This window comes from Podarcis gaigeae (genome assembly GCF_964106915.1).
Source record: "Podarcis gaigeae genome assembly, chromosome: 1".
Lineage (NCBI taxonomy): Eukaryota > Metazoa > Chordata > Lepidosauria > Squamata > Lacertidae > Podarcis > Podarcis gaigeae.
Window position 1 is genome coordinate 81,009,883 of NC_139678.1, and position 22,830 is coordinate 81,032,712.

Here is a 22,830-nt window from a genome sequence, read left to right on the forward strand (position 1 = left end):
TTTTCTGTGAATTTCATGATCTTACCCTAAACCACACACATGCCAGGCATAACATCCTTTTGTTTCCTGTATTGAAATGTTGCTAAATTATATGGTTTATTTTTAATATCAATAGCACAACACAGAGAACTGCTGGTAATAAATCAAGCCTTGGAATGGAAAGAACACCCTTTTACTACCACACATTAGAGGAAAAACAATAAAGCAAGATCACCACGCTTTGGTTTCTGAAAAAGAGCCAATTTATTTTCTCACCATTTATAAAAATGAAAGTACAAAAGGGGAATCTAACAAGTCAATGAGAGTACATTTGCTCAGGCTGAATACTGCAAAGCCAAACCATAGTCTTTATGCCTTGTCACACTGTCAGAGGTACTAGTGAAGGCAGGAATCCTTTTCTGTCACAGGGGAGCTTAGGGCAAGAAAATATTCTCAAGGAGGAAAATGCAGCATTGCTACTCAGTGGGAGTTGTCAGCCAAATCTGTTTGGCACTTCAGATCGTTCCTCAGTAAGGCTGCAGCCAAATCCAGAGTGCAGTTTGCTGAACTGAAAGGAGGATTGTGGAGTGCTTGGAGACTGAGAAGCATACTGTAGCAAGCAGGGTATCCACAAAAGAGCAGTTCCATTGATGGGTAGCCTAATGTGCATGAATGTAGGAAAGGGATGAAGTCATTTGACCACAGGAGATTTAGAACTTGACTGTAGGAGACAAATTGTAGTGGGAGGAGGGGAACTTGCTGCAAGATATTGGTAAAATCTCTGTGGACATTCTAGCAAGCTGGCCTCTGCTCCAAATAATCCAGAAGCAGCTGTCAACTGTGTGCTTGTGCAAACTCTTTCCGTAGCCAAAGAGAGTCCTGGTAGAAACGGGGATCTCCCAAGTGCACAGCCGTCCTCTTATAGAAGTAGTAGTACAGCACAGCCACTGCAACCAATCAGAAATAAGTCACAAGCCAGCAAGGTCAACACCTGTATCAACTTTACTAATTTTCTTACATTCAACTTCACCATTATCCCCCTAGCTGCACTCCCCCTGCTCCCTGTCCCATCTACTTTCTGTGGGGAAGCACAGATAGAACCAGCCTCATTGATAAATTTTAAAGCTTTGCTCAGAAGTCACGACACAGGGGAAAAATGAAACAGCCTCGTACCCATTCTCTGGAAAACAAAAAGAGTCTGCAGCCCATCTGTCCACACAAAATAGTTGGAATTTTTCCAGCGAAGGTTCTGTGGGAAAGAAATGTATGAAACATTAAAGGCAGGAAATAGACTGTTCCTCCCAGAACAACACAAAACAATACCAACCATCCTTTCAGACTTTCTTCAGTGCCCCATCTTTCTCCAAAATTCCTTCGGAAACATGGCTCCCATTTTCCTACTCCCAATAATTATTTATATATTTGGGAAGCAGTAACATTCCTAACTCCTTCTCTTGAAAGTTCAGAGATTACTACAATCTCAAATAAACATTCTAGAAACTATGCAACAATCCAGGACAATTAAGAAGGCCTGTGATATCCCATTGGTGTGTCCCCTTCCTACATCCCACTCAAGAAAGCTTCCACATTTTTTCCAAGTATAGTAAACCAGGACTTATGCAATTGTATCTATAAAATTATTTTCACAGATAAAATAAAAACCAAAAGTTGATCCACATTAAAATTAGACACAATAGTTGTTGAGCTTGTTGGAAAAAAAGAGTAATGATGTTAGTTCCACTACTAGAGAGTTTCCAAAACTCATGTTCCCAGTCATAATAGGCTAGTCCAAGTCTTTCTTAACAGTTAAGCAACCAGACACCACATGGAATGGATGCCAGCACTAGGAGCAGCTCACGGAGCAAAGAAAGGTTAATCGGATCAGCAGATTTATACAGAACAACCAGACCTATTCTAGCTCTCAACAACTGATCACAGAAAATCCTCTTAAATCCTCCTGCCTCACCAAGCAAGGTTTAGGAAAGCAGTAGTATCCAACTTTCAAGCTAGATTGCTTCATCTAACTTCAAAGATGAGATATTAATTCCCTAAATATCAGATGACAAGATACTGGGACTTAACTACCATGTGTACCATTTTGTCCAGTGTATTCTAGGCAGGTTTACCATTTACAAATAATGGCATGCAATCTTAAAAGAAAGAGTAAAAAAAGAGATGGGGAATGAAAAGGAAAATAGGCACACTAAATTATTCGAACTGGAAATGAGGTGAGATTGAAATAAATCTATTGTTAGCCTCCGTAAAGCCCTCACTCATCTAAAAAGAGCCAAAGAAATCCATAGGGAGGTACTAGACTATTGAGGCTGTAGATATGAGAAGGTTTTTGCCTTCAGTGCAGTGAATTCATATCATTGCAAGCACTGCTTTGGAATTTAAACATTCTAAGAAGCCAAGGGTGCTCTACCACGAACGTTTGTGACTCTTTGGCAATATAGCCCATCATCAGTGGTAAGTCATTGCATGTCAATGACACCTGTTCATTGTAGTTGTTTGCTCCACTGAACAAAACTTGGACTGAATTGAAATATGTATCCTTCAGTTAGGCAGCTGGATAGCAAGACACACGAAGAACCAGGAATAAGGACCTCGTTTTAAAATCCAACATCTGTTGATATTTGAAAAGTAAATCACACAGATCATTGCCTATTGCGACAACAGCAAAAATGCTGAATGCTTACAATGGATCAGGGTGTCAAACAGAAAATACAGTTTGATCAACCAAATATACTTCCTGGCCACTGTTCCAAGACAACTTCTGCACAGCTTCCTGACGCTTCCAAATACCCTGGAAACCTACAAATCTTTTGTCCCAAATGCTTCTGTCCTCCTTCCCTTTAATTACCCAAATTACAGTGACCTCTGTTAAACTTCACAAATCTGTCCAGGAAAAAAGGTGAATGATATAACAGTTATTAAAGCTCAAGATATGTGATATAGGACAAATGCCCAGGCACACTGCCTAGAAGGACAAGACAAACCTAGGAGATAACTACAGAACCGAGCAAATAGAGCCAGAACAAGAATATATTGCTCATTCTATGAGATTTCAATGATCCAATGGGCTCACCCCAATCAAATAATAGCATAGCAAGATTCAATGGAATAATGGGCTGTGAGCAATGCTGCAGCCAAGAAACTTACTTATACAGCCAATGATCAATAAATTAGAGAGGCCACCTTTATACAATATTACAAAATAGTAGTAAGCATATGACATTTCAACTAGACTTCACTAGGACTACACTAATGCCAGTACTGAGCAAATTAGTGAGTTACATTCCAATACTCCATTTGTGTCCATAGCTGCAGCTGCAAATCAGCATGGTAGTCATGTAGTCATGACAAAACTGCAGATAAAGTTTGGAAGTCTGTTATAAGAAACAAAAGATAAATTTTCTTGTTGGTTCTTTTGAAAAAGACATCAGCCTTCCTTATTGTTGGGATTGTTTGTTTTTGCTTCTTAAAATAAGAAAGAGTTAAAAGATTAAGAAGAAATTCTGCTACAAGCATATTGAGCAGTGTAAAGGGATACAAAGTCTATACAGTGGTACCTCGGGTTAAGTACTTAATTCATTCCGGAAGTTTGTTCTTAACCTGAAATTGTTCTTAACCTGAAGCACCACTTTAGCTAATGGGGCCTCCTGCTGCTGCCGCGCCGCTGGAGCACGATTTCTGTTCTCATCCTGAAGCAAAGTTCTTAACCTGAGGTACTATTTCTGGGTTAGCAGAGTCTGTAACCTGAAGCGTATGTAACGTGAAGCGTATGTAACCTGAGGTACCACTGTACATTACATTGAAAAGATGTGAAGACAGCATGAAGGTGAAATGTTCTGGTGCATTAAGCAACAATAGAAACCAGGAAATTGGGCGGTGGGGGGGATCTGAAGGAGGAGCTGTTGCCTACACAGCTTCCAAATCATAAGAAGTGCCAGTAAACCAAGTCAAGCAAATGGTAATAACCACTCAACTTACACATAATCACATGTACACAACAAGCTTGTCCTCAGTAAAAACCATAAGAGGGCAACTGTGATGCAGGATGCAATACATTAACTTAGGGTGCTTTGTGTGATTTGCTATCACATGAATACAGTATTAACAAAACGTACAATAGACCACTTAAATGACAGCTTAGGCAATTATTGCAAGGCCAATCATTTTTCATGGATCTCAGACACAGATATCTAAAAAGAATAAATTAATGTGAGCAGAAGTCAGTGTAATAAGATGTCCAAAGAAAACAAGAATAATGGAGCACACTGTAAATGATGCTCATCAAGAACAAAAGAAAAGTGTGCTTGTTCAAAAAGATCTTAGAAAAAGAAGTGATTGGTATGTATGCAAGAAGTCCAGGGTGTGATGGTGAAGAACAAAGGACAGCTGAGAAAAACAGAACTGCCCAAAGGGGAAAACAAACACTGGTCAAAGAAGACTGTAAGGCCTCCTGTATCCAGCTAACCATCTCAATAGGAAATTCTAGCTGTATACTGACAAGATTCTGAAAGGTTGAAAGGTGAATTAGCATGCCAAGCCACAATAATATATTGCATTATAACAGCTGCAACAGCTAGGACCCCTTCCAGTTTATCCTGTTTCATCAGACGAGCTTTTAAATGTCTTAAATAAAGGCAGCCCTCTTTAGGGAAGTTTTTAACGTCTAATGCTGTATTGTTTTTAATATTCAGTTGGAAGCCGCCCAGAGTGGCTGGGGAAACCCAACCAGATGGGCGGGGTATAAATAATAAATTATTATTATTATTATTAAATACTATTTGGTTTATCTAATCCAACTCCTTCCCAGGTCTTTATTCCTGGGAACTCCTCAGCCAATTCAATGAGGCAGCTACTGTTCTACAAATTCTGCACACATTATTTATCACACAGAAGTTGGTACAAAAACCTGAGCTTCTTTTAAAAATATAACAGGTGTTGAAACAAATTTGGAAATCCACAGGTGGTGTTTGCAAGGGATTCCTAGGGTTCAATAGAGAGCACTTCTATCTCTTCCACAGCTACCTGTCCTAACCTAACCTGTTAGTTTCTTCTATTCATCCCTGCTCTTGCACAACATTTCTTCCATTTACCATACTGCTTTTTTGTTACATCCAGACCTCCATATTTAAAAACTACACAGTGCTAAACCTGGGGGGAGCATAAAATAAAGTTTGTTTCAACGTGTGTTTTCTTTGCTTGCACAATTACTCCTATATTCAGAATTTGGGCTTCCTTGATAACCAGTATAAGCAATCCTCTCCTGCCTTACCATGACCCAGATGTGGAAGGATATGCTCAAACCAAGGTATGTTGCTGACAAGACAATGGTCCCTTTAAATTTCTGGAACAGAAGATTAACCAGGCCAGCCTGGAAGACGAAGGTATTGAAGAACATGAGGAAGATGATGATGACATTGAAGAGGATGGCAATATCCTGAATGCTGTAAGACAGGCAAACATTTTAATGAGACAGAGATTGATAGATACCTTATACACAGAGGTGTACCTAGGTTCCCTTGCATCCTTGGCAAGGAGCTATATATCATCACACACACATCCTGGTCCCTTGCACAATTGCATTTCTCCACCAAAGCACCCACAGGAGCCTGCATGCTTTGCCCAGCCACCCATAATATTGAAAGAGCGGCCCGGCCCAGGGAGCACACGAACAGGCGAGCAAGTTCCTAGCCACTCCAAGCCAGAGTGGAGAGGCACAATTTTTGTGCACACACTCCAGGCCTGCACCCTTCGCAGGGGCTCACCTAACCAACTCCTAGGTATGCCCCTGCTTGTGGCTCTCCAAATACTACTGGACACCAGCTCCCCACCACCACCCATGGTCAGAGATAATGGGAGTTGTGGTCCAGCAACTTTTGGAGGGCCACAACAAAAAGCACATTAACATAGCTGCAGAAATTTTCACTGTCCATGCTGCCAACTGAGACATTAGTCCACCAATTGCAGAGGAAAGGGAACCCCGAAACCCTTGTTAGAAGATTACAATGGAAATAATACCTGCTGCAGCTACCTCTATTTCCCCCCTGCTTATCACTCATTCTCATAATCTGGGGGTAGAACTTTATGTAATGGCAATTGAGCTAATAGCTGCTAATACCCACAGAGAAAATATAGAATGAATGGATTATAATAGCACCACCCTTTTAAAAATATCATTCAACAAAATATAGCCTATTAACTGCCGATGTTTCAGGAGTAGGGAAAGAATAATAATTTTCTTGGTATCTTTTATTCTACTTCATTGCTCCATTCGTCTCTTCTCTGGCACTCTCTTCTTTCCATTTTCCTGAATGAGAGTGTCCCAAGAAGAGTAGAAACAAACAGAAAGGGCATTCCTGTGCATGTTTACTCAAAAAAGTTCCACTGTGTTCAATGTGGCAAATTCTCTGTAATCCTAAGCACATTTACTATGGATCAAGTCCTCTTGTATACATAAAGGCTTAAGCTGCAATTCTATGCACACTTACACAACAGTAAGCATGACTGAAAACAATGGGACTTCCTTCAGAGTCCACATAATATATAAGATTGCACTGGTGCTCCTGAGTAGACATACTAACCATCTCTTCTCTATTCCAAATCACTTACCGTACTCAAGCACTAGTCTACAGTTCTATCCAAGGACCTGACGAGTAACCACATTTTTGATCCCTACAGCTTATTTAAGAGCTCATAGCACTGTTGAGCAACTTTTCAGAGACAAATGTATACAAGCCCTTTTAAAAAAACAGACAGTGACAAGTATCCACTGTTGTGCCATACTCACATGAAAAGCACAAGCTGGATGACGGGCGCCATGCGCAGCAGCTCTGAGAAGGAGTTGACAAAGAGGTCATAGAACAGCAGTAGGAACTGCAAGGAAAGCACCAGGCTATAGTTGCTGGTTTGGAGCATCTTCCTTGCCTCAGTGTCTGCATCCCAGATGAGAGGGACACCTCATGCTCACACAACAGACGGATACAAACTTTTTCCTCCAGCACAATCACTCATAGCTCCCTTTGGGCAGAGACCTGAAACCTGCAGAAACACCAGGTGGGGGAAAGAGGGAGAATAAGGTGAACAACACTTGCAATAATAGCGGGGAGGGGAAGGGCATCACCAATCTGGAGCATACCACACACAATCTAGCACTAGAGAGCAAAGATAAACCAGTCAGAAATACAAACAATGAATAAGAATCCCTTTGTTGAAGTAAGACTGGTTGCACCGTTAACTGCTATTGCCTAACACTGTTCTTAACACTTTCCCGTGAACTAAGAACTTTACTCTTGCTGCCCCTCCGCGGCTTTTCTCCTATTTCTACACAGGGGGAAGCAAGGCACGAGGGTGGGTGGCGAGGGCTGACTGGCCACAGCCACCTCCAAGGGGCTGGAAAAGGCGCTTTTTCTTCCTGGGCAACACGGATGCAAGCGCCACAGACCTCATCTCCTTGGTCATCAAGATTTCGATCCGGGTACACGCGATCTCGTTCTGTGGGCTCCCAAGCGCCCTCGACCTCACACTCCCCGTGTTAAGTAACGGGGCACGACAGGTCGCGAAAGACAGGCCCGTCGCTGCTCCAGCTCGCGCTCTTTGCTCCCGGCCCTTACCTGGCGCGGCAGTTGCCCGTTCCCATGGAGACGGCGCAGCCACTCAGGGGAGCGTAGGAGGCAGCCTGGACGGAAGCTGCCGCGCTTGCGGTCACGGTCACAGAGTTGTAAATGACAGAGCGGACGGAGAATCGCGTTGCCCAGATAGGAAACTTCCGCCCTGCCTCTGGAAGCCATTTATAAAGTCTTCCACGGGGCGAAAGTGGATGCATCTGGAAGAAACCCGTGATTCTACAGCGGCTTAGAGGGGACTACTTTTTTGCTGCTTGGTTGTTTTTTTTAAAAAAATATCTATTAAAGCATGGCCCAGCACACTCGGATCACATTTCACCATCTTCTAAATTGTGTGTGTCGGGGTTTGTGGCTTGGAGAGCTGCTTAAAACAGCCCTGCAAGGACACTATTAATGGTGCAGGTCAGAAGTAGCACGAACGTTTGCATTTGCAGGTTACAGGAGTCTAGTTCATTTGCCTCTTCATACCACCCTCATCCACTAAACTCCGTAGACTCCACGCTACACTCGCAAATGTTTACAAGGGTGTGCGCGCGCCTCTCACCTGATACAAGAACCCGAGTTAGAAAGATTGTAGACGCCTCTCTTTGCTGCTACTTTTTGTTCGTTATGTGGGCACCTGCTTCCCAACCATTGCTAAAGTAAAATCTTCAATTTCTCCTTTGATTTCTATGAGCAGCTGAAATTCCGCGTGCAGACGACGACCGCTGACGCTCTTTTTCTCTATTTGTATGATACATGGCGCGGAGGGCGTGTTTTTTTGTTTTTGCCTTTATATACCCTTTGCCGCTGATCTGGCTTTTGAGCTTTTCTGGTGGGTTATTACCAATTCGGTGCGAAATAATGAATTCTCTTCCTTCCTTCGGTCTCCTTCAGCGCACTAAACTGGGACTTCCAGCAGCTGAGAGGCATTCCACCATTTGATGAAATCAGTCCGTGTTTATTGCCTCAATTTTTAAAAATGCAGACAGTCATTCCAGTGGAATCAGACCACCAGAAATCTATTTTTGTTTTGATATCACAGCTACAGGAGCGAAATCCTGCAGCGCAATTTCAGCAGATTAAGGGGCACCTAACGCCGCTGCCAGTCTACAATAATAACTTATTGGCGTGGAACAGGGAGTTATAGAAAAGGTTGCCAACCTGACAAAGCTCCTCCTTTGCCTTCAGCTCTTGCTGTGTGACACTCAAAACTTCGTCACGTGACGCGTTTCCTATTAATACACCTGCATACATACCTACAGTATACCTATACCAGCTCAATTTGCTGGGCACTTAGGCATCCAGGAAGTCCCTCAACTCTTTGACGCAAGGGAAAACAGTAATGACGGGTGCACCTAGGTACACTGCAAAGGCAGAAGCAAACGAAGAAGCTTGTAAAGCTTCTTAAATGAGAACTTTCCCGGCTCGATTCCCCGCCGTGTTCATGCCCAGCAATATACTGTACAGTACTGTACAGATCTTGCTGAGAAAACTACATTTCCCAGAAACCCGTCGTGGCGTTGGCTGGGCAGTGCCATAAACTTCGTCTAGACTAGTCTGGAGTGCCTCCTGTCATGAGCAGAGACGATGGAGCTGAAGGGGACCTGGAGCTTTGGAACTACTTTTCCCGGCGCTCCCCGCGACTCAGGCGGAAGCGAGGTGTGAGCTGTTGCTTGTATTTCTCGGTTCTTTGGGTGCGTGGTCGCAGCTGGGTCGCGAAAGCAAACCCTCTTGCGGCTGTTCTTAGGCGCTTCCCTGCAAGGGGAGATCCCGCTACCCATTTATACGTTATGCTATCTAGCAAGTGTCACTTCCTTATTGTTCCTCATATGTGCTTTAATGGCGCGGTCAGGGGTGTGCACTGGGCAGCAGAACCCGCAGTGCTTGAAACTGCTTGCAAGTTGCTCTCTGGAACTGCTGTGGGTTCAGCTTCGCTCGACAGCCTGGATCCAATAGATGTTTCGTGTGCTAGTTGAACAGAGATGCGACCGGGGATCCTGCAGCCCTGCAGGTGCTTCTGGACTCCAGCTCCCATCAGCCTCAGCCACAAGGGGGAGGTGGCCTGGGTGATGAGAGTTGTAGTCTATCAGTATCTGGAGAGCAGCAGGTGCCCTAGTTGTGCAAGGTAACTGTACTGTATGTTGCTTAGGAAGGCTGTTGCCGCAGCAAACCAATTTATCGCAGAGCACTGGACGTCACGGGACTTCGTGCTTTATTGTTAACTTTATGAGGCTGGAGTTGGTTCCTTGTTCAGCACGCATGAGGGAGCAGGCTGAATATGGATCTGACGTTTGCACACTTCTGCGCCTTGCGATAAGCTGTCGGCAGCCGCGTTTCACTGCCAGCGTCACCCCGAGAGACTGCCAGCTATAAGTAGTGCCAGCTTAGCATTCTCTCCCATCCGAGGTTTGTTTTTGTTTTGCATTGGCTGCCGTTATGTTCATGAAACCGAGAGACGGTGAAATTCAAGGCTAAAAGACGGGGTAGTTTGTCACAAGTTAAATCTGTTCACTAGTCGATGCCAGAAATTATTCTAATTTAATTATCGACCCACAAGTGCTTAAAGGAAAGCAAAAGCAGCAACCACCTGGTGCGATTTTCAAAAGGGGCTCTTTGGCATGGTAGTGCATCAGTGTTTATTAGTTCTTGTTACAGTGGCCATTTTCTGCTCTTCTCTTTGACCCCGCTTATACTTTGCAGTAAAGCTATAAGACTGTAAGTAAAAAGGTTGATCATAAAGATAAATGATTCTAGTCAGGTAGCTGGTCAAAACATGTTAGCAAAACCATATTTTGAATGAAACATTTCCAAAGTTGGCTGTAGTTTCTGTGTATTTCTTTTCTTATCTTACACCTACTTACCCTTGATGTTTACACTTCCTTTCCTAAGGGTGTTTTAATACTTTGTTCTAAATCTATTGATGGGGTTATTTTGTGTGTGTGTGTGTTGTTATGAATTTGTGGGGTGAGAGACACTCTAAATTCCTGGGTCCAATAAAAGTTAGAATTAATCAAGGACTGCCGAGCACTGAACCACTGGAATATTAATATTAACAACAACAACAATTCTATACCGCCCTTCATCCAAGGATCACAGGGTGGTTTAAAATATAAAAGCACCAAAAAGGCGGTCACAGCACAATGTGGGCTGACAGGTTGGATCCAGCGTGGCAGCAGTGGTAGAAACAGGGCCCTCCTGAACTGTAAAACTCCCCCATATAATTGTGGGAATTATAGTTTGTAAAGGGTGCTGTGAATTGTAGCTCGGTGAGAGGCAAACTACAATTCCCAAGCTTATTTTGAGGAAGCCATGAGCTTTGAATGTAAATGTATGGTATGGCTGTTACCCCAAACTGAACTGGCAACTTTAAACAATTTTTTTTGTGGGCTATGCCCCCACAGAAACCAAACAGGACACAGCTGCTCAGCAGCTTTCACTTTTGCATCAGCACATTTTCCTCTTGGTGTACGTGGTGAGTTAATGGCACAAAAGTTTCAGTAGAACTCTCCAATTCATGACAAGATGCTAGTAGAAGTTGCCAGCCACCCAAACTGAGAGTCTGGCTGCAGTTAGACAAGAGACTTGTTTTTTTTATATAAAAAAAAGACCCTAGAGATTGTCATTCACTTAACTTCCAGCCCACCTTTGCACTGTGAAGAGCAATGTTTCAGTCACTGCCATAGTCTTTTAATGCACACACTCTGCAAGCTTCTCACTTCTGTCTTGAAAGCAGAAGTTGGGATGATCTTGTGACCGTTGTCTTCCTCCAGGACCCAGTGGTTGCAGGTGCAGCATCTGTGCAGGGCTGCTGGGTTGCTAGAAAAAGTCTGTGGTTTGTACTTTTCACTGTGGGGACAGTTTGTAAATAAATTTGAAATCTAATGTGAGGCTATCTGTTTTCTTATGCAATTGACTGCAGTGACCTTTATTTTTGGCTGAAACTCAGCTATGGCTCTTAGATCAAGTTGGATCCAGTAGTAGCCAATCTAATTTCACTTTATGAGTGCCAGTGTTGCTTACACAAAAGTTTGCCTTGGTTCACAGAAGAGCCTTGGATATCAGAATTGGACATAACACATGGTATCTGCTGCCTAACTAGATTTAACTAAATTGGAGTTGCATCCTGCCAGATCATATGATCAATTCAGTGTAGGTTTTGGTTCCTCATCAACAACTGTGGGACTGTTTTATTTCTCTGGAAACTTTCTCTTCAGTAACATTTGTACTCCTTTGGTTTTTCTGTGTGACTTGGCTTTGGGGAATATGGAATCATCAGTACCATTTACTTTCCGAAGGAAGTAATTGAGCCTCCTTTTTTTAGTGGACAGGGGCTGCAGACAGTAGATGCCCCTCCTGACACAGTTGGATATAGTCTGTGAGGTGTGGACAAGCTGCTGGTAACTGCCAACCCTGGCTTTTGAGAGAATAGTGGTTAGAATGTGAATTGCCTTAACCAGCCTGGGGAAATTCCAGATCTACCTTCCACTTAGCTGTGAAGTTTTGATGTTTCATGGTCTGTGGTGGACATACTATTGAAATCAGTTCCTCTGACCCAGCGTCTGAGACTCCACCCTATTTTGGGTTACAAAACTGTGACCGTGCTAAAACAGTTCTCTGCTGAAGGGAGGAAAGCAGAACTAGGTAGTAAGGAAAGGGAAGAGGCAAAAATCTTGCCAGAACCAGCAGGTGGTTGGATAGCTTTTACAGCTAGCTGGTCTCTTGCCTTCTCAGGTGTGCTCCCTGTGAACAGGATGATTCCCAGAGTCTCATTCTTGCTGCTCTCAATCCTACTGGGAATTCTGGGGATTTTGTGTGTGGTGTTCACAGTCTACTGGACCCAACACTGGCTTGGTGGCTTTGCCTGGGATGGTTCTTCTCAGATGTTTAACTGGCATCCAGTTTTCATGGTGACAGGCATGTTGGTCTTGACTGGTGCAGGTAAGTGAAAAGAGGATCTAATCCTTTTCTGATTTCCCCTCCTCCTGCCCCAGTGGCAGAACTGATATTAACATCCTATACAGTGGTATCTCAGGTTAAGAACTTAATTTGTTCTGGAGGTCCGTTTTTAGCCTGAAACTGTTCTTAACCTGAAGGACCACTTTAGCTAGTGGGGCCTCCCGCTGCCACCGCACAATTTCTGTTCTCATCCTGAAGCAAAGTTCTTAACCCAAGGTACTCTTTCTGGGTTAGCTGAGTCTGTACCCTGAAGCACCTGTAACCTGAGGTACCGCTGTATCCTTTTAAGTGTGTTTGTGAGGGGGGGTGTATTTTATTATGTATCTTGTGTTTTTATCTTGTGTTTTTTCATGCTGTGAACCACCCTGAGATCATTGGCTGAAGGCCAGTATACAAAACAAGCAAACCTGGGAATCAGTGACTTGGCTATTTTGGGGGGATGTGGGTGCCTGAGCTATCTTGGCTCTAGTGACTTCTCCCCCTCTCTCTCCTCCAGCGGTTCTAGTGTATCGTGTGCCCCTCTCTTGGTCGGGGCCCAAGCTGCCATGGAAGCTGCTGCATGCAGGACTGACCTTGGCAGCATTCATCCTAATTGTCCTGGGACTGGTGGCTGTCTTTGAATATCACAACAAACAGGGCATTGCCAACATGTACTCCCTCCACAGCTGGCTAGGGCTTGGTGCTGTGCTGCTCTTCTCCTGTCAGGTGGGTAAGAACCTAAGAAGCTGTAGCTTGGTGGCAGAGCACATACTTTGCATCGGGTGTGGGGAACATTCACCCTCCAGATGTTGCTGAACTACACTTCTCATCATCCCTGAGTATTGGCCATGCTTGCTAGGGCAAATGGGAGTTGCTGCGCTGCAACATCTGAGGGCCAAATATCCCCCACCCCTGCTTTATATGCAGAGGGTACTTGGTTCAGTCCCAGTCACTTTTATGTAGGGTTGGAGCAGGGGGAAACCTGTCTGAAACCACTGCTTTTAGTGTTCAGAAGGGATACACAAACTTCAGGTTTGTTGGATCTACTTTGGGTTTTTTTATTCACAAGAATCCCAAGAGCTACCAACCAGGGCTAGGTGCAAAAGACATATTTGGAATTAAATAAGGTGGTTGCCTCCTAGCACAAGCTCCGCCCATGAAACCCAGTACTGGGAAAGTTGCCATTTATAGATCTAACCTCCTTGAATTCATCGTAATACTTCTAAAAGCAAAGTATTTTGGCGGGCTGTCACCAGTGCTTTTTTTCTGGGGGGACACAGGTGTACGCATATCCCTAAACATTTTGTGAATTTAATTTTGGCCTCATTGGCAGTATTTCAATATGAATAGGAAAATGAGAGTACTCCTAAACATTTTTTTTAAAAAGAAAAAAAGCACTATCTGTCACCCACATTGCATAGCAGATATACTTTTGTCTTAAATCTGCTGCCTGACACATCTTGTATTTTGTGAGAGTGAATAATTTGTTGTAGCCACCCTTTTCATAAGTATTAGGTTTCCTCCCTCTTGGGTAATCCCCCCCCACTTAATCCCTTCACCATGTGCACATGTGTTATTAAAAGTTTGTTTCCAATATTTTATTTATTTTATTTAAAAAGTTATCTGTGCAAGTGCAGTAAATATTTGAAAAAAACTAACCTAAATTGCTCACTGGTTGCTGTCTATCTCCCCGCCCCCCAAGCTCTCATAGCTAGTTTGAGATTTTAGATCATAAATATAATAAAACAAATACTTCTGCAAATCTGGATGCTGCATTACTTGTGCTCTGTCCCTGTGCAGATACCATGCTGAGCCCTTCCTCCAATATGGGTTTCTGAAAAGATCCCAATTTCTTATTTCTTCCATCCAGTGGGCCATGGGCTTTGCTTCTTTCTTGCTGCCTTGGGCTCCCACCTGGTTCCGAGCCTTGTACAAGCCTGTCCATGTTTTCTTTGGCTCTGCCATCATCCCTTTAGTTGTGGCTGCCTGCATCTCGGGCATCAATGAGAAGCTTTTCTTCAAACTGTGAGTAGCAAAACAGAGAGGGCTTGATAGTGGGAGGAGGAAATAGTCCACGCTAAAAAGACAATGGAGAGTATGTTGCTGGTTATTTACACTGGAGAGAGGTGGCAGTCTTCTGGGGTACAGATAATGAGGGATGAAGAGGAAGCTGCTCAGCCTGGTCCGGATCGATAGCAGTCATTATAAAGTTTGAAAGCAATGATAGCTTTTAGACCAGGAATAAGGAAGATATAGTTCAGCAACATTTCGAAGGCCACTGGTTCCCCATCCCTGTTTTAGAAGTACAGAAGGGAAATGTGTCCACGAGGCAGTGGGGAACCTGAGAAGGCGGTTAAGCCACATGTAGCAGCAGCAGACAGGAATGCAGAGCTAGTGTCTGGAGGCTTATAAGATGTGCTCCAGCCTTGAACCCAAATGCATTACTTGGGTGTCTGGGACAGTAGAATGGCTGTTGGAGCAAAGCTACATATGGTGAAAGAGATTACGTGGCTTAGTATAGATTGTTGGCACTATCCAGATATTTCCTTCTTTATGGGTCTCTGGGGAGGTGTTTGTGGTGCTATTGGCTTTTCATCAAGCATTTTTGCTTTTTGTCTGTACTTTTAGAACAAACACAACCACACCCTACGCTCAGCTTCCTGCAGAGGCATGGTTTGCCAACATATTGGGGATGCTGATCCTGGTCTTTGGGCTACTGGTGCTGTTTGCCCTTGCCATGCCAATATGGAAGCGTCCAGATGTGAATTCGCAAGATACCCAAGAGGTGGTATTATTATTATTATTATTATTATTATTATTATTATTATTATCATTGGCCTTTAAGATTTATTTATTTTACTACAACTATTTCCTGCCTATCCTTCAAGGCATCACACAAGGTTTTCTGTCTCGCCCACTACAATTTATCCTAACAACAACCCTGTGAGGCAGGTTAGGCTAAGAGGGACAGGCCAAAGTCACCCACTGAGCTACGTGGCTGAGAGGGGATTTGAATCTGGATCTTCTTGGTTCTAGTGCAGCACTCTAGTCACTATACCATACTGGCTCGAACCCACCGATGTATTGTGGCTTGTAATTCATGTCTGTTGAGTTTAAATGGTAGGGTGTACTATCTTGGACAAAGTAGCGGAGGGATGGGGGAAGAATTTTTCAGAAAATGAAACTCTTGTTCAACTGTTGTTAGGATGAGAGCAGTGTATTTTCGCTGTGTAGAAACAAGAGTTTCAAGTAAATTTGGAGCATCCCATGTTTACATGTTTTTTTTTTCTGTCATCCACATGATTTTATCTTCCTTCAAGTAGAAACTTGCACCACCTCCCAATAATTCAGATTTATTTGATACACAGATAATGCAGTAAGGGGGGGAAATCCAACATAAAACCACATGCTACCCAAATATGAATGTACTAAAGCACATTATGTGGGTGACACCCATATACATACGTGTGTGGTGATGTTTTGCTGGCTGTAATGTTTTCATTATCACCTCTACTTCTGATGACAAGGCAGTTCTCAATGGGCTTCTGGTGGGGCTGAGTATGACCTCATATATGCTTCCCCCCTTTCTTTTTAAAAAAAATTAATCTGCTGTTTTCTGCAAATCTGGTATATCAGAAAACTTGTATCTATATTTCTTTTAATGTCTGTGCACACAAGTAAGCAAATACCTGTGCAAAAATGTTCATTGCATACCACCCTAATGAATGAAAGAACTGAACAGTGGGGTGTGTTTTTGAGATTTCATTTTCGGTTAATAATAAGATATGTTTCTTGTGGATTAATTATTAGTCTGGCTGGCTTCCAACCATTCTCTGTCCTCTTCCCCCACAGCCTCCATGGGTTTATATTGCAGAACATTTGTTTTGACAACACAGACATAGAATGACAGATGTGTATAGTAGTGGAACTTATCCCTGGCAAAAGGAGCAACAGTATGGGAGCTAAATCCTAGAAACCTGGTCTGAATTTTCTCAGCAAGAGGGCTAGACTGAACATCATAAGCAATAGACAATATGTTCTGAGAGAGTTTAATATCTGAGAATGGGATAGAAAGCTTATGGAATCAACCTTTATTATTTACTTCTGGTGTTCTTTTTCTACAGCCCTTGCTACAGGAGGATAAATGAAGCAGCAAACAGGAAGGATTGTGATCCAGACCTGTGTGGTGGTCTGTTCTCCACTGAGATCTTCAGCCATTCTTGCTTCTGTTTTCAGTGCAAGAGTTGAAACTTTAATTGTGGCACTGAACTGTCTGGCCTTCTGGGTACTTTATTAATTCCCCCCACCCCACCCCCGGCTTGCTCTTGCTGAGTTGTTGAGCTGCTGGAAATCCAGGTATCTTTGAACAATTCATTTCTTAGTTGCTATTGTGCCTTTATGACAAGTTCCCAGATTTTTGTACTTCATGGACTTATTAGAAACCTAAATTATCAGATGAAATAAACAATTCCTTCTAATGGTTTTACTGTTGGATTTGCAAGTGCTTCCACACTAGGTGTTTAGCGTGGAATTGTCATGCTTCAGGCATTCACTTCTGAATAGAGCATCCATACAGTGCTGACATCCATGTATTGTCCTCCTGTGTTTCCCTGTGACTCTTGTCAGGTATTTGTTTAAGAACAGAAAAACAGCACAATTCTGAAGTTGTCTGCGGCCTTAGCATTACTCATCCATCTTCTTAAAGGGATGGAGTTTCAATGAGTGTGTCCGGATGAGGGTCTCCTACTGCTATCAATCATGACTCTCCCATTATAAGCAGAATTGCAACTGATTATCCACCTGCCTCTGGTGCTTTGATACAGTGTCTGCATCTCATTATATTTTGTCCACATGGTGGGCATGACATAACTGTATGGACAAGATTATATCCTTCTGTTTCTTCATCTGTTGGTTGGCTGTCACACGTCTCCTTTTCTTTACATTTTGAAGCGGGAGCTTCTTAGCACCATTTTAACCCCCTGCTTTGTGTGCCCTCCTGTGTGAATGTGTTTACACAATTAGCACTATTGCAAAAAACTTAAGAAGTAAAAAAGAGTGCTTGCAGCTTACTTCCAAGTAAACATCATTAGAGATCAGGCTCTAAATCCCGTGGATTTCACTTGAGAATGACTAATCTCTACTTCAGTCAATTTTACAACCAGATCTAATTGGACAATCCAGTGTAGCCAGTTCAACAACCCAGCTAGAAAGCATGCTAAATCGATTCCCCGCCCCCTTGCTTATTGGTTAAATGTTTTTAATAGTGTCTGCAGCACAGGGGCTGGAGGATTGTGGCTCTGCAGAATTACTGCTGAAACCTACACCTTGGTACTTGGAAGTTAGCACTATCTTAATGCAGCTTACTAATAAAATAGCTAACTGAAGTGTGTAGGTTGAAGAAACCTCATTCTAGGGAACAAATTATTAAGACTGAAAGCTGGTAGAAAGGAGTTGGGGTGTAGGACATGAAATGATTTTTAAACCAGAAGTACATGGCAGGCCTTAGAGAAAGGAGAAGTCATCTCCAACATGTCAGCAACCTTCCTCAGGGAAAACAACTCCCAGACTTTTCCTGTGCACAACTGAAAGGAGATTGTTGTGCACTTCTGCTCTTTCCCTCTTTAACAGTAAGAAAAAAGGTGGAAGAAGCAACGGGGAAGCATGGGATGATTATACTTGGCGTACATCCAGATGCCCTGTAAAACTGCATGGTGGAGGCATACCAAATACACATTAAAAGCTTCAGAGAAGGCATAATGAACACATATACTGAAAGCCTCTTAGGGAAGCAGCCAGTGTGTGCCATGATCTATAAGCAAGGACAACAACAACAACAACAACAACAACAACAACAACAATAACAACATTTTATTTATATCCCGCCCTCCCCAGCCGAAGCTGGGCTCAGAGTGGCTAACAACAATATTGCCATTCAATATACCATTGTTATGTACAATTATGTACCATTGTCTTGCTCTGCTTTCCTTTGGACCCCATCAGCCAGGCCAAGAGGGGGGTCTTGTCGTCTAGGCAGCCCAGGACCTCCAGTCACACTGCCCAGGCTTGTGCCCTGAGGAGGTCACTTTGGTGCTGCTGACGCAGTGGTTTGACCTCACCCCCACTCCATTGCCTCTTGAGACAGCTGGATGCCCAGAAGAACAAGAAGATTATACGAATATGGACCCACTCTATTCTTGTTTTTCTTATTAAGTTAAAACTGTTTCTAATGTTGTATTTCAGAGTGTGCCTTGCCATGAGGTCTCTTGTGCTCGGATCCTGCTTAGGGGTTTCCCACAACAGGCATCTGCTTGGCTCCTGTGCAAACAGGATGCTGGATTAGGTGGGCCATGGGCCTCATTCAACAGCAGTCTCTTCTTGAGTAACCTGCCTCTCTCCTTGGGCACCTCCCCTTTGCCTTTGCTTTATACAGCCTGAAATTTTGTATTTTAGTGTTCTGTTGGAAACCGCCCAGAGTGGCTGGGAAAACCCAGCCAGATGGGCGGGGTATAAATAAATTATTATTATTATTATTATTATTATTATTATTATTATTATTATTATTATCTTTCTAGTTGGAGTCATTCTATCAACCCCATTCATTTTTTCCCCACTCATTGTTAGATTAGCTCTATAGTTTATTTTGTTGGTAGACACACATACACAGCACATATATTTCTACCATAGGACTCTGGTACACCGTGGTGACTGGTAGGATAGAAAGTTAAAGATAGAACCAGAGACACCCTCCTCTCTGCTGAGTTGTACAAGCAATACTGAGACTAAGGCAGCCAGGACCAATCCCTGGTCTGGATGCTAAAGTAGGATGGCAGGCATTTGGGGGCTGACTGGGGGCAGACTGGGACTGGTGGGGCAGTGCCCTGATTCATACCTCCACTGGTGCTACACAAAGGGTTATGCCTTCCTTTTTTCGTTGTTGCAGCTACCACCTAGTAAGAGTTCCTTAATACATCTGGGTCATCTGTCAAAGCGAGGGACACTTTGGCCTTGCTCTCACATGGGGCTACTTATTGGTGATTCTACATTGCTGGCAGCCAATGCATAATATGTATTGGGATGCCGTGTCTAGTCTGCAGAATGCACACCGCTTTTTCAAGATGTCATGCATTTTTGTTTTTATTATATCCTCCTAAATACTTCCTGTAAAGTAAAGGTAAAGGGACCCCTGACCATTAGGTCCAGTCACGGACAACTCTGGGGTTGCGGCGCTCATCTCGCTTTACTGGCCAAGGGAGCTGGCATACATCTTCCGGGTCATGTGGCCAGCATGACTAAGCCACTTCTGGCGAACCAGAACAGCACACGGAAACACCGTTTACCTTCCCATCGGAGCGGCACCTATTTATCTACTTGCACTTCATGCTTTCAAACTGCTAGATTGGCAGGAGCAGGGACCGAGCAATGGGAGCTCACCCTGTCGCGGGGATTCGAACTGCCGACCTTCTGATCAGTGATCTGCTTACTTTTCCAGTAACAAATGAACATAACCTTCTTTTGGGGAGGGGAGCCATTCCCCCCCCCCATGGCAACATAGAATATATAGAGGTACAAATTAGAAAGTGATATGCAGGACTATGTTTTAATTATTCTAGAACTATGTTTTACCACATCCCTTTTTCCAGCATTCTTACTAAACAGCTCATCTTCAACTAGCCTGACATAAGCTGACAAGTCATTATTTAAATTTTTATATAGAGATTTTGATCCTGCCATTCTAGTAACTAGGTATGAGATTAGCTCTCCTAGTTCAAGGCCAAGCATTTATATGATACTTGTGACTTCTCTCTCTGATATATATATCTTGTTTTGCTGAGTCACCTCATCTATCATTTTTGGAACTATAAACTATGTACTATAATGTCAGTAGTGTTTGAGGGTGCTTATGAAAGACAGATTGCTTTCTCCACGGTTAACCACATAAAGATTCCCCCCCATACCGAAACAAGCAGTGGGAAATGGTCTCTTCCTGGCTGAGAACTATTTCTTGGCATGAAGCTAAATTTGCACTTGAATAACACTTATTGATATCACCTGATTCAGAGCACTGGTTTCTGGCTTAGTTATTCCTAGCATGTAGTGCCCGCTGTTTTTTTGTAGACTTCAGTCTGTTAGAACTGGTAAAAGGCCATCACAGTCTAATATACACTGATTGGTTAAATAATTATCCCCACCACCCCAGACCCACCCATAAACACACATAATACTCTTTCAGTCATCAACAGCTCCTCCTAAGTCTCATTCTTGCCACCTTTCTAAAACAAGCAATGATTTCTTCTTCTCTTGGTTTCAAATGTGTTTCAGAACTTTTGTACATGCTGCCCCTATATATGAAGCTTATAGCATACAGTAGAGAATGCTGCTGCTATCTTCAGGGGGAATTGAAAACTAGGTTTGTGCAATTAAAGTTAATTTGATACAGCATGACCACAAACCTTTCCACCCCCAATCATACTTTTGTGGTAATGAAAGTAATAGGGGAAAGCACTGGAAAGGGTGGGATAACACAAGCTTGATGCATTGTGCAAAGAAATTGAATGTTCAATACGCAGGTCGTCTGGAGGCAACCTTGGCTAGGTAAGGGTTGGGGCATGCCTAGACAAAAAGAAAGGGAGGGGGAGCAGAGTACTCAGTCTCTTGTCTAAAACTGTTGTTTGGCATTTTTACCTTAAAAGTACTAATAGCACTTCTGCAGTGTTGCTATTTTGTGGGCGGGATTGTGCGAGAGCACCAAATTCACTTTTAATGTTTACTATATTTTGTACATTGCCGTATATATCAACATGCTTCCACCCCAAGTTGGAATTTTTGTGGCAAGAAAAGGAGGAAATGTCCTACAACGTAACACTTGCTTGAGCAACATAGTATAGCCTCCTGGCAGACAAATGCTCAGGAACAGTGGATATCATGTAACCTCCCTGCAAACTTTGTACAGAAAGATGTGGGTGAATGCTCCATAAAAAGGTGATCTGGAAGCGACCTGAGAGCAGTATATTGTCTTTCAGTGCAATCCTAACCATGTCTACAGAACAATAAATCCTATAGATCTGAACAGGGATTACTCCTAGGTAAGCAGGGTTAGGATTGAAGCCTTAATGTTGTTTAGAAAGTTCCATACAGTGATCTGCTTCTTGACAAATGTTCTTTGCAAATGTAGTGATTAGCTCCTTAGTATAATTCTAACACCATTTCTCCTTGCCTAGAGAAGCCATTCAATATCAGGTAAGCTTTCTATGAAGAAATTGGCTGAGTTGCATTATTCCAGTATTTGTCAACTAGATATTAAGCCACTGTTCCCCCTTTGGAGATACAACAGGAAACAGAAGTATAAATTTATCAGGACTGTTGCACACATGGAAGCAATTTAGCAAGCTAAGAATGAACGTTTGAAAAGGTCCAATATTTCTAAGGCCTGAATATTTCTGTTTTCCTACTTGGGTATATATGTGTGTACATATCATTCTCCTTAGTTACTGCCACTAGTACAAACCTGGTTTATTGAGGACAGTGATTAGCCCAAGTCAAATATGAGCTTATCTATTCCCATGAAACAGTTTTGTCTACAAAATGTAGTTTCAAAGGAGCATCCTCTTTGTATAGAGGGCTAGGGAACCTCAGGGCCAGGAGCCAAATGGAAGCATCTCCCTTGGCCATGTCTCATCACCAGCCTTGATCCATGCTCTCCCTGAGTGCTTTTCCTAGCTGGAGTGTGTCCTTGAACTAAGATAATGCTGTCTCTTGTTTACCTGGATGGAGAGGGTGTATGCGTAGAAACCTCTGACAATTGTGTGTCCATAATGTAAACAAAATGTGTCCAAAATCCATTGCTCTGCATACTTTTGCCTCTAGCCCCACCCACCATTAACATACTAACATAAGAAAAGCCTGCTGGATCAGACTAAAGACCCATCTAGTTCAGTGCTGTGGACCTGGGAACAGCCATACTTTCCAGCTTGTGATCCCCAGCCCCTGCTATTCAGAGGCACTAACTCTGATACCGGAGGTATTATGGTCATCATGACTAGTAGCCATGGATTATCTTATCCTCCACAGATTTATCTAAATCACAGCTTTCTTCTGTTATGAAAAAAGCCCACCCTGGCTTCATCAGCAGGGTGGTGTCTAGAAACCTCAGTCAGCATAGCTGAGTAACAGATGTATAAACTTCTTGTTTTGTTAAATGTAATCAATGCATGGCTTTAATCAAAGATCTTCAGGAACAGCTCCTAAGTGGGGAGGTACTGCTGCAAAAATTATGAAGCAGCTGAGTGACAACACAAGCAAC

General features: G+C 43.0%; 2 protein-coding genes across 8 annotated transcripts; one reads left to right on the top strand and one right to left on the bottom strand.

The window, feature by feature from the left end:
• Positions 1-219: 219 nt before the first annotated feature.
• TMEM138 (transmembrane protein 138) lies at positions 220-8,779 on the bottom strand. Of its 4 annotated transcripts, none has more exons than XM_083700130.1 (5): positions 8,757-8,779; positions 6,779-7,029; positions 5,264-5,435; positions 1,153-1,228; positions 220-926 (listed from the first exon to the last, which is right to left on the bottom strand). In XM_083700130.1, exons 2-5 carry the CDS (start codon positions 6,904-6,906, stop codon positions 814-816), a joined length of 489 nt encoding a protein of 162 aa, XP_083556256.1. In that variant the 5' UTR covers positions 6,907-7,029; positions 8,757-8,779; the 3' UTR covers positions 220-813. The 4 variants fall into 4 exon arrangements, with proteins under 4 accessions (XP_083556256.1, XP_083556255.1, XP_083556254.1 ...); XM_083700129.1 differs by lacking the exon at positions 8,757-8,779 and adding an exon at positions 8,394-8,698; XM_083700128.1 differs by lacking the exon at positions 8,757-8,779 and adding an exon at positions 7,602-7,752.
• Positions 8,780-9,003: 224 nt separating this feature from the next.
• On the top strand, positions 9,004-17,008 carry CYB561A3 (cytochrome b561 family member A3). 4 transcript variants are annotated; one of them, XM_083699778.1, is made up of 6 exons: positions 9,004-9,254; positions 12,327-12,533; positions 13,048-13,256; positions 14,401-14,555; positions 15,159-15,315; positions 16,655-17,008. In XM_083699778.1, the coding sequence occupies exons 1-6, from the start codon at positions 9,170-9,172 to the stop codon at positions 16,676-16,678; spliced, it is 837 nt and encodes a 278-aa protein (XP_083555904.1). In that variant the 5' UTR covers positions 9,004-9,169; the 3' UTR covers positions 16,679-17,008. The 4 variants fall into 4 exon arrangements, with proteins under 4 accessions (XP_083555904.1, XP_083555907.1, XP_083555905.1 ...); XM_083699781.1 differs by having other exon boundaries at positions 9,237-9,720; XM_083699779.1 differs by lacking the exon at positions 9,004-9,254 and adding an exon at positions 10,160-10,310.
• The last annotated feature ends 5,822 nt before the right edge of the window (positions 17,009-22,830 follow it).

Excerpts from the sequence above, each read along its gene's own strand:
- CYB561A3 (XM_083699778.1), top strand. The coding sequence starts at position 9,170 with ATGAGCAGAGACGATGGAGCTGAAGGGGACCTGGAGCTTTGGAACTAC. Across the intron at positions 12,534-13,047 it reads GTTGGTCTTGACTGGTGCAG|CGGTTCTAGTGTATCGTGTG; the intron begins GTAAGTGAAAAG and ends TCTCTCCTCCAG. Across the intron at positions 13,257-14,400 it reads TGCTGCTCTTCTCCTGTCAG|TGGGCCATGGGCTTTGCTTC; the intron begins GTGGGTAAGAAC and ends TCTTCCATCCAG.
- TMEM138 (XM_083700130.1), bottom strand. The coding sequence starts at position 6,906 with ATGCTCCAAACCAGCAACTATAGCCTGGTGCTTTCCTTGCAGTTCCTA. Across the intron at positions 5,436-6,778 it reads ATCCAGCTTGTGCTTTTCAT|CATTCAGGATATTGCCATCC; the intron begins GTGAGTATGGCA and ends CCTGTCTTACAG. Across the intron at positions 1,229-5,263 it reads CCTTCCACATCTGGGTCATG|AACCTTCGCTGGAAAAATTC; the intron begins GTAAGGCAGGAG and ends TCTTTCCCACAG.